The sequence below is a fragment of the Ochotona princeps genome, chromosome 13, assembly GCF_030435755.1.
Source record: "Ochotona princeps isolate mOchPri1 chromosome 13, mOchPri1.hap1, whole genome shotgun sequence".
Taxonomy (NCBI): domain Eukaryota; kingdom Metazoa; phylum Chordata; class Mammalia; order Lagomorpha; family Ochotonidae; genus Ochotona; species Ochotona princeps.
This window is the reverse complement of record NC_080844.1, coordinates 43,387,261-43,400,040: the sequence shown is the minus strand read 5'-3', so window position 1 is coordinate 43,400,040 and position 12,780 is coordinate 43,387,261. Positions and strand designations below refer to the sequence as shown.

General features: G+C 49.4%; 2 protein-coding genes across 2 annotated transcripts in view; one reads left to right on the top strand and one right to left on the bottom strand.

The window, feature by feature from the left end:
• On the bottom strand, window positions 1–2,501 carry FRAT1 (FRAT regulator of WNT signaling pathway 1). Its single transcript, XM_058671617.1, has one exon. The coding sequence runs from the start codon at window positions 2,399–2,401 to the stop codon at window positions 1,556–1,558; it is 846 nt and encodes a 281-aa protein (XP_058527600.1). The 5' UTR covers window positions 2,402–2,501; the 3' UTR covers window positions 1–1,555.
• A 598-nt stretch (window positions 2,502–3,099) lies between these two features.
• The window catches only part of ARHGAP19 (Rho GTPase activating protein 19), a 70,224-nt gene continuing 60,543 nt past the window's right edge, over window positions 3,100–12,780 (top strand). Inside the window, exon 1 of the mRNA XM_058671194.1 lies at window positions 3,100–3,209. The gene's annotated coding sequence lies outside the window, so the exon portion shown is untranslated. The remainder of the gene's footprint in view (window positions 3,210–12,780) is intronic.

Below are 12,780 nucleotides of genomic sequence, written 5' to 3'. Positions count from 1 at the left end.
TCAAGTGTTTTCATGTTTATGGAGATCAGAGAAATGTGTTTTGTACATCTTCTCCACCGATGGCAAATATAATAGAAATTCAAACAGCCTCTCCACCCCTCCCCACCAAAAATAATAATAACAACCCAACACATTTATTCAAAGCGGGTATTTCAAGTTAAGATCCTAGAATCAGGACAGCCACAATTCCAGACACTCCGCTGCGAAGTGTAGATTCCAACCGTTCATAGCCACATCCAGACGCTGAACGAGCCATTGACTCTCTGTAAAACTCCAACAGCGGTCTGGGCACGCTCCGTGAGGGGTGGTGGGTCCCCAACCCTCCTCCACGGCCACAACAGCAGAGCCTGCAGCGTCTCCATTTGGAGGGTTGCATTTTCTACTTGGTTTCCTTCCCTTACAAAGGCAAAGGCTGGCACGCTGGGGGAGGGAGAGAGGGAGGAACCAACTCTGACTCTCCAGGGAATTGCAGCTGTTATTGCAAATGGCCCCCGAGAGTCCATTAGAAGCGGCTGCGTCCCGGAGTGCCTGTCACGTGGCGCCTCCCTCACCAGGCACCCCCTCCAGGCCCCAAGTCAGTGCAGGCACTGGCTAGCGCAAGACTGCAAAGCCCTGGCAGCGGGGGAGGGGGAGTCCACACCTCAGGACAGTTTCCACGAAAGACCCCAGGCTCCAGTAGGGACTGTGGCCACCACGAAAAGCACAGGATTCTGGCATGTTCCTGCTTGTGCACGCCAGTGTGCCCCGGGCACCCTGAAGCTTGCCACACAGCGCGCTGCCCTCTCCGCACCGCGCAGAATGAGGCCACTCGGCACGCTCCGAGGGAAATGGTGACCTTGAACCCGAGGAGGGGAGGACCCGGTATGAAAGCACGTTCAAGAGAGGAGCGAGGGTCCCTGACCGAATACCCCGCCCTTCAACCTCCAAGCTTCCGTGGCGGCGTACAGCCTTCCGCGTGCGCTCCGGAAACGGCAAAGAGGGGACAGAGGAAAAAGCTACTCCCATTCAACCCCTAGCCTTTCCGGGCACCGCGTGATGTCCGTTTAGAAACAGCACCCCCCAAAGACATGGCATGGCTCTGTTCAGGGTCATTCAAGTTTCATGTCCGGCGGGTTGGGGTTCTCCCTGAAATTGCCTAGTCTTGCTGCCTCCCCCAGCATGGGTCAGGAACCAGCCCTGGAACGGTAAAGCAAGCAACTGGGGGCTTCCGCAGTGGTTCCGTGCCCTGCCAGCCGGGGAAGCTGGGGCCCAGACCATTTGGTAGCGGGCTGGAGTACGCCACCTAGTCGGTTGCCGGCCAATTAGGAGTCTTGCGGACTGAGAGCAGGGAGTGCACCCTCTAGCATCTGCCTTCCAGTTGGGAGTTCCAAGCAGCTCTGGGCCTTGGCTCTCAGGCCCTCACGAAAACACTCGGGATTTTCTGGTTCTCAGTTTGCATGAGCTTATTTCTTCTGCTTCCAAAGGAGAGAGTTCTCTACCAGACTGGGCAGGGGAGAGCCCACGGGGGAGCCCCCTACCCTCCCGTCCGAGGCTGGCACTGTGGCCACGCTGGCTGTTAGCTGCCAGGGACCAGAATGCTGTCTTCAGTTCTGAGCTGCACCCTCCCCTTCCGTGCGCCAGGGTCACTGCAGGCTGCCCGAGGGCTTCTCGGCGAAGGGGGCTCATGCGCTGGGGCGGACAGAGGCCCCGGGAGTGGGCACTGGGGAAGCTTGGCATGGAATTGCAGTCTCCGTGAATGGAGCCTCCGCACCGCCTCCTTGATGAGGTTTCCCGAGAGCACTAGCTGCTGAAGGAGCCGGTGCGGGTCGTCATCGTCTCCCGTGCGGGTTTCGGGTTGAGAACCGCGTCGCTGCTGCAAGCGGCGGGAGGTGGCGGTGCCTCTGAGCCATCCTCGCCGGCACGGGCCGGCCAGTGGTTGCGGAATCCCCTGCTTGCCTGACCCAGAAGGTCCATCAAGGCCGGGCTGAGGGGGCAGCGGGGACAGCGCGCTGGAGCCCGCGGAGAGCTCGGCCACGCAGTAGGGCGCAGCCCGGCCACGCACGCGGCCGCGGTCCCCGAGGGCGCAGCGCACAGCCCCCGGGGGCGCCGGGCCCACAGTCTCCGCCGACACCGGCGGCAACGGTAGCGGCAGCGCAACGCCGGGGGCCCGGGCCTTGTCCGCTGGGGGCCGTGGGGGCTGCGGCGGCGGCGGCGGCCCGGCGGGCGCGCACGGGGAGGCCGGGCTGTCCTGGGCCGCGTCCAGCTGCAGCGTCTCGCCGATCTGGGCCACCAGCCGGTCCACCTCGCCCGAGCCGCCCAGCGTCACCGACTGCTCCAGCAGGAGGAAGCTGCCCTCTTCCTCCTCTTCCTCCCCCTCCGCTTCCTCGCCGGCTTCCTCTTCCTCCTCCCTCCGGCACGGCATGGCCTCCCGCCGCGGCACCGGTAGCTCCGCGGGCTTCGGCGGTGGCTGTTTGGGCCTCGGGTTCGGTGGACTGCGGGCGATCCCGGCGCAGGTTGAGGCCGGGGCCAGGTCAGACGCAGAAGCCAAGCCCGGTAGGCACTCGAGCCGCGCGCCTGCAACCGGGTAACAGGAGAGCTGCAGAGCCGGAATGCTGCCGGCTGGGGTTGATTTGTAAACAATGGGTGACGTCGCGCCGGGCCCTACCACCGAGCAGGGCGGGGGAGCTGTGCCTTGGAGAGGGCGGGCTCCTGCAAGCCTGGGGTCCCAGGGGAGAACATTGCCCCCTTGTGCACCAATCTCTGTGCGCAAGGGTTGGGGACAGTGCGGGAGCGCTGCTCCACACTCCCTCCGCCAGGCTTGATTGGCATCTCCAAAGGGTGTACACCTGCCTGCTGGTTGGTTGCTCCCACACACAGGCACACACACTTACACATACCCTACACACACCTACACACACCCTCCTACACAACCCTCCCATCCTCAGGTCCGCAGCTTTCAGCATTTGTGTTTTCAAGGTCACTTGCCAGTGGCTGTCAAGGGTCTGTGCAGGGATTTGGGAACGGGGATGGCGGGGAAGGAGAGCCGGCGGGAAGCCCTGTGTTGCCACGGGGCTTGTGGATGCGTGGGGACCAGGACTGGGGGCTGGCACTGCTGGGGATCCCATGGTAGCTGGTCTTGGGAGGAGCTGTGAGTCACAAAGGTTCTAAGGATGGCCTTGGCTCAGCAGGAGAGGACCTGTCCCTCTCCCCCATAACAGGAGAGGAAAATGGTAAGTTTTTTGCATGGACACAAAATAGGGGTCCTTGGGGGATATTATGATGGACTTAATGGTTAACCAAAACTACCTCATCTCCCGCCCCCCTTTTCTTTTGTTAAGGAGGAGGGGCAGAAAATGATCCTTCCATTGGCCTGCACTAGGGATTTAACAATCTCAAATCCCTCAGCACTAATTTCTCTACACTGTAGCTAAAAATGGACTTTTGGTGGGCCAGTCTTTTAAAAATCCCCTAGGGGTGCCCGGCGCGGTGGCCTAGCAGCTAAAGTCCTCGGCTTGCACGCACCTGGGATCCTGTATGAGCACTGGTTCTAATCCTGGCAGCCCTGCAAACCATCCAGCTCCCTGCTTGTGGCCTGGGGACTCTAAACCCGCATGGGAGAACCAGAACAGGCTCCAGACTCCTGTCTTCGGATTGGCTGAGCTCCAGTAGTTGTGACCACTTGGGGAGTGAATCATCAGATGGAAGATTTTCTGTCTCTCCTCCTCTCTGTATATCCGATTTTCCAATAAAAATAAAATAAATCTTAAAAAAAAGAAAAGTCCCGTAAAGCCCTATATGTAGGCCACTGCTTGGGTTGCATTGTACGTAGGCAAGCATTACATTGCTGGGAGAAAAGCAGCCAATAGGGCCCGGAGTGACAGGGTAGTGGTTAAAGTCCTCGCCTTACATGCCTGGGATCTCATATGGTCGCCGGGAAAGCAGTTGAGGACAGCCAACTGTGAGAGACACGGAAGAACTCCTGGCTCCTGACTTCACGTTGCAGTCACTTGGGGAGTGAATCATCAGATGGAAGAGCTTCCTTTCTGTCTCTCCTCCTCTCTGTATATCTGACTTTGCAATAAAAATAAATAAATCTTAAAAAAAATCACTTGGGGAGGGACACTTTCAGGGTGAGGGGTATATCTGAAATCTACTAAAAACTAAAACAGACTTAAAAAGAGTGAATTGGAGCTGCATTGACTCACAGCAGGAGGCCAGCAGGCGCCGACCACAGCATCCCCCAGGAGCACTGGTTCCAAGTCCAGGCTGATACACTTCCTATCAGCTCCCTGCTGGTGCACTTGAGAAGGCAGTGAGTGGAAGCCCCTGCAGCCACGTAGGAGACTGAGAGCAAGCTTCAGAGTCCCCTTGGTTCAGTCCCAAGGCCGACTTGGGAGTGAACCAATGCATAGACAATTCTCTCTCTTTGTCTATTTCTCCATCTCTAGCTCTGCCTTTCAAATAAATATAATGAATAATTTTATAGAGAGGGGAATTGTGATATGTAAATTATACATTAATAAGGCTGCTTAAATAGCTACAAAGCACCCACTGAGAAACATGCAGAAACCAACTAGGAGAGTCTGGAAAACATGTAAAACAGCTGGGCGCTGCACCGGAATGGCAAACAGGATGGTAACAGCACTTGGACACAGGGTAGGCTGGGAAGGGAAGAGAGTGGAGCCTGTAGATCCAGATTAGAAACAAAGGATTTTCCAGCTCCATCTGATAGCAACAGGTACAAAGTACAAGCCTTTAGGGAGGGAGGAGAGAGAGGGTAGAAGTGGGAGACATTGTTTAAAAATGTCAGTTTTTTCTACTACAAGTGGAAGAAATAACCCAAGAAGAATGGGAAGAGTGTTGGAAGAGTTACTGAATTTCTAAATCTAGGACATTGTACTTTTGTAACATAGCATAAAACTCATCACTTGTTCTAGTAGATTCCTTCGGATCTTGTAGGTTAGCTCTTTGGAATTCCCCTAACTTGTATCAGAGGGCCGATTAGAACCCCTGCTCCTCCACATCCAGTCAGCTGGCCAGCAGCAGCTCTTGGTCCAGGTCTTGGGTCTCTGGCACTCACGGTGCAAGACTCAAGTGGAGTCTTGGCTCTCGAACCTAGCCTGGCCCAACTCAGGCAATTCTGGACATTTGGGGAATGTACTAGTAATTGGAAGATTCTCTCTGTGTCATTCTGCCTTTTAAATTAATAAACACAACCTAAAAAGGTTATTTTATGTGCAAATAGATAGTTTTACTTCTTCCCTTCTAATCTGGTTGGATTTTATTTTTCTTGCCTTGTTGTCTAAACTAGAAACTCTAAAACTATGTTGTAAAGAAGTGGTGATGGGACAGTTATTGTGATTACAACAAGTTAAGTTCCAAGTTGAGATACCTGATGGTTTGACGCCTGGCTACTCTGCTTCCCATTCAGCTTCCTACGAATATAGCCTGAGCCAACTTTCCAAGTGGCTTCAACAGCCAGAGCTAGGCCAGGCTAAAGCCAGGAAACAGGAACTCCATCCAGGTCTCCCACATGGGTGACATGGACCCAGGTATTTGGACCATTGTTCATTTCCTAACAAAAAGCATTAGCAGAAACTGTATTGGAAGTGGAGCAATAGAAAATCAAGGTGGCACTCTGATATGGAATGCTAGTATCGCAAGTGGCAGCCTATGCATTGTACCATGATACTAACCCCAGGTTATTTTTTTTTTAACATTTTAAGATGAAAACAATTAGTAGCAGTTCACAATTTGTGTTTTATTTGATGGCTCCAAGTGTATAAGCCTCATGCATTGTTAGGGTCATGAAAATTGCGTAAACCCTTTGGCAAAAGGTCAGAAGCTTCTAAATAAACATAGTTTGAATCCTTGATCTTTACCTAAGAGAAATACACACACGGGCCCACACCAAGGCCTGTGGGTAGGGCCTCACCAGCTCTACCGTCAAAAGCCAAATGCTGGGAACAGCCCAAGTGGCCGGCAAAAGCTGTAGGATATGCAGCCTACTGCATGTTCATCCCTTCATGAGGAGAGGATGCAGTTTCTGAATGTTGCAGCCCATGGTAACATGGAGGAAGCCCAAAAACAGAATGTTCAAAGAAAGAAGCCAGAGGGAAAAGAGTGCACACCATATGACTCTGTTTATCTCAAGTTCTAGGACAGGAAAGCTAACTGGCAGAGAGAAAAACAAAATAACTAGGCTGATGGCAGTGAAAGAATGGGCTGAGGCAAGACTGACTCTCAAGTGCCCTGAGTGAGCATTTGAGAATCATGGAAACGTTGATTTGGGACCCACGGGGCTGGGTATGTGTTAAAACTCATGGCATTTAAAATTCCCTGGGGTGGGCCCGGCACGGTTAGCATAGTGGCTAAGGTTTTCACCTTGAACACACTGGAATCCCATATGGACGCCAGTTCTAATCCCAGTGGCCCTGCTTTCCATCCAGCTCCCTGCTTGTGGCCTGGGAAGGCAGTCGAGGATGGCCCAAAGCCTTAGGACCCTACACCCATGTGGGAGACCCAGAAGAGGCTCCAGGCTCCTGGCTTCAGATTGGCTCAGCTCTACCCATTGTGGTCACTTAGGAAGTGCAACAACAGATGGAAAATCTTCCTCCCTGTCTCTCCTCCTCTCTGTATATCAGACCTTACAAAAAAAAAAAATCTTTAAAAAAAATTCTCTGGGGTGAGCATTTTTCCTGATGGTTAAGGCACTGGCTGGGATGACAGAGTATCTGGGTTTGAGTCCCAGCTCTGGTTCCTGATTTCTGTTGCTTGCCAATGCAGGCCACAAGACACAGCAGGCGATGGCTCAGGTGCTTGGATCCCTGAAGCCATGTGGGAAACCCTAGATTGAGTCCTCAGGTCTTGGAGGCATTTGGGGAGTGAATAAATGGAAGGGAGATGCATCTCTCTCTCCTTTTGTCTCTCTGCCTGTCAAATAAATAATTAAAAAAATGAGAATTCATTGTAAAGTTTACACAGGAAGAAAAAGCTGTAAACAAATATTGAGTTCTGGGCCCAGTACAACGGCTCAGTTAGTGAATTCTCACAAGTGCTGGGATCCCATATGGACCCTGATTTGAGTTTCCAGTAAAAAATAAATAAATCTTAAAAAAAAACAAACAAACAGATCTTTAGTGAACTTGACTAATTTGTTCCAATTTTAGTGTATGTGCTGCCGAAGCGAGCACGAACTTGACTAATTTGTTAATGTTCTGCCTCCCTGGGTGAGTCGAGTAGCAGATGTGGCAGAGGCTGCAGTTCACCCACAGTGACCACTCTCACCTTTCCTGAGCTCCAAGCTGTAGCTGCACCAGAGCCGCGTGATCACATGTGTCAGCCTGTCTTGAAGTCAGATGAAGTTCTATCCAATGAGACAGAAGTGGGATTGTTTCTGTGGTTCTTACAGAAAATCTCTTGAGGAGGAAGGGGGCATACTCACCTGTTTTTTTGTTTTTCAACTTGTTGCCTGGAAAGTGGATGTGTTAGCATTCTAGCAGTCACAGTGAGGTATGTGGCCCTGAGATGAAAGAGTGGTGGATAGAGTCCCACAGACACAAACACAGTGCTAAGCTGCATGCTTCCAGGTCTGTGTTTTAGGTGAGAAAGTTTTTGGCAAAGCAAAGCAAAGTGGAGCGGCTGGCACTTGCAATGCCAGCATCCCATATGGGTGCTAATTCAAGTCCCACCTCCCTACTAATGTACCTAGGAAAGCAGCAGAGAATAGCTCAAGTCCTTGGACCCCTGCACCCTTGCGTGAAAATGGGAAGAAGCTCTTGGCTCCTGGATCCCAGCTTTAACCTGGACCAATCCTGGTCATTGCAGCCATTTGGGAAATGGACCAGCAGATGGAAGATTCTCTGTCAATCTCTCTGTCTGTCTTTCCCTTTCTCTGTTACTCTGACTTTCAAATAAATAAATAAATAAAAAGAAGAAGAAAAAAGTCTTCTCTCTTTCTAATACTTTCTTTCTGAATCTAAAAAGAAAATCTGCTACCGCTGTCAAGTCACCTAGGAACATTGTGAAGGTAATGCTAATATGATCAGAAAGTTTGTCAATGTGGTTTGGAGAGCACCAATTGCATTTATGAGAAGTGTTGAGAGCAGGCAACAAAGCAGGTAATAAATAAAATGGAGTACTTGATGTTGATTTTTAGCAGTTTTTTTTTTGATGATATAATTCAATGCCCACAAAATATACTTATGTACAATGTATGATTTGGTGCCAATGTTGCGGTGTAGTAGGATCAACCTGCTGCCTGTGCTAATAGCATCCCATGTTGGTGTACTGATTCGAATCCTGGATGCTCCACTTCCAATCCAGCGCCTGGGAAAACAGCAGACGAAGAGTCAAGTCTTGGGTCCTTGCCACCCACAGAAGAGACCTGAATGGAGTCTCTGGGTCTTAGCTTTGGCTTGGCTAAGACTTGACTGTTGAAGCCCTCTGGGGAGTGAACCAGCAGATGGGAAGCTCTCTCTCTCTGTCATTCTGCCTTCTAAATAAATAAATAAATAAATAAATAAATAAATAAATAAATAAATGTTTTAAAAATTATTTATTATTTAACTTCATTAATTACATTGTATTATGTGACACAGTTACATAGATACTTGGGTTCTCCCCACCCCTCCCCAAACCCTCCCACCATGGTGGATTCCTCCACCTTGTTGCATAACCACAGCTCAAGTTCAGTTGAGATTCCCCCATTGCAAGCGTATACCAAACATAGAGTCCAACATCTTATTGTCCAGTCAAGTTCAACGGCTTCTTAGGTATACCCTCTCTGGTCTGAAGACAGAGCCAGCAGAGTATCATCCCAGTCAATTGAAAGCTCCAACATACCATCAGCAAAAATTTACATCATTATGGAATTAATTGACATAGTAATGAGTAACCAATATGTTAAAGATAAATGCGAGTTCCCAGCCACCTTCTGTGACCACCTCACCTATACTTCAATTTTAGTTTATACACAACATATAACATTCAAAACATAACATGTTATACATAACATCATATCATCTTAAATTAAGGCAAACATGTGGTATTTAACCTTTTGGGATTGGCTCATTTCCCTTAGCATTATGGTTTCCAGTTTGGCCCATTTGGCCACAAAGAACTGCATTTTGTTTTTTTTAATAGCTGAGTAGTATTCCATGGAGTAGATGAACCATAGCTTTCTTATCCAGTCCTCTGTTGATGGGCATTTTGGTTGCTTCCATGTTTTTGCAATTACTGATTGTGCTGCTATGAGCATAGGAGTGCATGTTGGTTTCTCATAAAACAATTGTTCTGGATATATTCCTAGGAGTGCTATTGCTGGATCATACGGTATGTTGAATTTGAGTTGTTTGAATATTCTCCATACTGATTTCCATAGAGGCTGTACCAGCCTGCAGCCCCACCAGCAGTGGAGTAGGGATCCCTTTTCCCTGCAACCTCACCAACAAGTGTTGTTGGTGCTTTTATTCATGTGGGCCAGTCTTACTGGCATTAGGTGGTACCTCATTGATGTTTTAATTTGGATTTCCCTTATTGCCAGGGAACTTGAGCATTTTTTCATATGTTTATTTGCCATTTGGGTTTGTTCCTTTGTGAAGTGTTTGCCCATTTCCCGTGCCCATTTCTTGAGTGGCTTGTTTGTTTTGACATTTTGGTTGTTTTGTAGCTCTTTGTATATTCTGGAGATCAGCCCTCTATCACCTATGTCGTGTGCGAAGATCTTCTCCCATTCTGTGGGTTGCCTTTTTACTTTGTTGATTGTTTCTCTAGCTGTACAGAAGCTTCTTAGTTTGATGAGGTCCCAATTGTTTATTTTGGTCTTGATTTCTACTGCATTTGGAGTCTTTTTTAGGAAGTGAGGGCCTACCCCTAAGTGTTGCAGTGTGTTTCCAACATTTTCTTCCAAAAGTTTGAAGGTTTCTGGATGTAGGTTTAGATCTGTTATCCATTTAGATCTGATCTTAGTGTATGGTGAGAGATGTGGATCTATTTTTTTGTTTCTGCAGGCTATTAACCAGTTGTCCCAACAGCATTTATTGAACAGACCTTCCCATTTGCCTGGATTGTCGTTTGTCTTTTTGTCAAAGATTATTTGGCTGTATCTGTGTGGGTTTCCTTCTGGTGTTTCTATTCTGCTCTATTGATCTTCCTCTCTATCTTTGTGCCAGTATCACGCTGTTTTGATAACCACTGCCCTATAGTATGTCCAGAGGTCCGGAACTGTGATTCCCCCTGCTAACTTCCTGTTCTTCAGGATGGTTCTAGCTATCCGTGGTTTTTTGTGCTTCCAGATGAACCTTTGGATCATTGTTTCCAGTTCCATGAAGAATGTTTTGGGCAATTTGATTGGGATTGCGTTGAATGTATATATTGCTTTTGGCAGTATAGACATTTTAATGATATTGATTTTACCTCTCCAGGAGCAAGGGATGTTACTCCATCTTTTGAGGTCTTGTTCAATTTCTTTTTTAAGTAGTTTGTAGTTTTCTTCAAATAAGTCTCCTACATTTTTGGTTAGATTTATTCCCAGATATTTCATACTTTTCTCTGTTATTTTGAATGGTATCTTGCTGGTTAAGTTAAAGAAGTAAAATACAGGGGCCAGCAGCATGGTGTAGCCAGTTCATCCTCAGTCTGTAGTGCTGGTGTCTCATATGGACACTGGTTTGAGTCCCAGGTGCTCCGCCTCCCATCCAGCTCCTAGTTTATGGTCTGAGAAAGCAGTGGAGGCAGTCCCAGTGCTTTGGGACTCTGCACCTCTATGGGAGACCCGGAAGAAGCTCCTGGCCCCTGACTTCAGGTCAGCTCAGCTCTGGCCTTTGTGGCCATTTGGGGAGTGAACAGAAGATGGAAGATCTTTCTGTCCTCTGTGTCCCTGTTTCTCTTTCTGTTACTCTGCCTTTCAAATAAAACAATTTAAAAAATTGAAAAATAAGATGTAGAATTCCATGGCTCTTGAGTACTCAGAGTGGTAAAGCCCTCACCATCACCTAATTTTAGAGCACCTACATCATTCCTAAAGGAAGTGTTGCACCCACTAATTATCTGGGTTATTTTTCTACTTTGGCACACTGAAAAATGCTTTGTAGATATTCCTTCATCTATCCTCCCAATAATTTATGAAATTAGTGTGGTCGGGCCCAGCGCAATAGCATAGTGGTTAAGGTCCTTGCCTTGCACTCCCGGGATCCCATATGGACGCCATTTCTAATCCCGGCAGCTCCACTTCCCATCCAGCTCCCTGCCTGTGACCTGGGAAAGCAGTCGAGGACGGGCTAAAGCCTTGGGACCCTGAACCCAACTGCAATGACTGCAATGGCTGAAGCTGAGCTGGTCTAAGGTCAGTATCCAGGAGCTTTTTCCAAGTCTCACACATGGGTTGAAAAAGCTCAAGGACTTGAGCCATCCTCTTCTGCTTTCTCACCTTAAGCTGGGAGCTGGACTGGAAGTGGAGCACCTAAGACTCGAACAGGCATCTGTAGGGGATGTCAGCACCAAAGAGGGGTGATTAGTCTGTTGAGCCACTGTCCAGCCCCTCACACTTAGTTTCGACTGATGTCTAAGCCTGGGCTTCCCAAAGCATTGCCCACATGCCATCACTCGTCCTTTGGGATGTGGTCTCTTAACTCTGCCTTGTTCCTATTCCCCAAGTCAGTGGAGTCTTCCCTTTGGTCCCCTGACCAGCAGTCATTCTCCCATTTCTGGCCCCATGGCCGCGCGCTTCACTGCTGCTTGCCTGTGTGTGTGCGTCTGGTGTCTGGGGCTCCAGATTCTTCTCCTGATGGAACAACTTCCTAACACTCAGTTCCTCTCAGGCTCCTCTGCCCCGTGGGGTCTGCGCTGCCTCCCGAGAAAAACCCTCTGCCCCCAGACATAGGATGCAGCACCCAAAACTCTCGGCTGCCTGACCGGGCTCTCCTTTTCTACCTTAATGCCACTCCCACTGAAACCCTTTCCAGCCTCAGGCACATCCCACCTGCTGCCGTGTCCGCATGCGTGATCCTGTTCTCGGTGTAGAGAATGTCCTCTCAGTCTCTAGGCATTGAAATTTTACTCTCGCCATAAACCTTCTCCTGATGCTGTGTTTGCCCTAAGCAGTAAGCAGAAATTCTTCCATACTGCTGAGTTCCCCGCGTTGCGTGCCTACCACACACTGCCTCTCTGAAGGGGCAGGGACTGGTCTGGACTGTAGGATTGTTGAAACAAGCAGCAAGGCTCCCCTAATCAGCCAGGTCTGAGTGACTTGCTCACTCTTGCAACCAGAGAGAGGCTCAGCTGTATCCCAAGACTCCTAAAGAGATGCTGGGTGCACAAGTCAAAGAAACAAAACCCCACATCCAGTAGAAGCTGGCTATAGTTTCTGCATTAGATCTAGTAATCTCATTGTTTATTAATTTTTTTTAGATTTATTTATTTTATTACAAAGTCAGATATACAGAGAGGAGGAGAGACAGAGAGGAAGATCTTCCGTCTGATGATTCACTCCCCAAGTGAGCCCCAATAGCCGGTGCGCGCCGATCTGAAGCTGGGAACCAGGAACCTCTTCCGGGTCTCCCACGCGGGTGCAGGGTCTCAAAGCTTTGGGCCGTCCTCGACTGCTTTCCCAGGCCACAAGCAGGGAGCTGGATGGGAAGTGGAGCTGCCAGGATTAGAACCGGCGCCCATATGGGATCCCGTGGCATTCAAGGCGAGGACTTTAGCTGCTAGGCCACGCCGCCGGGCCCTCATTGTTTATTAATTAAGTAAAACCAAATATGTTCCTCAATCATGGAGCCACAGTCCAGCGGAAAGCACCAA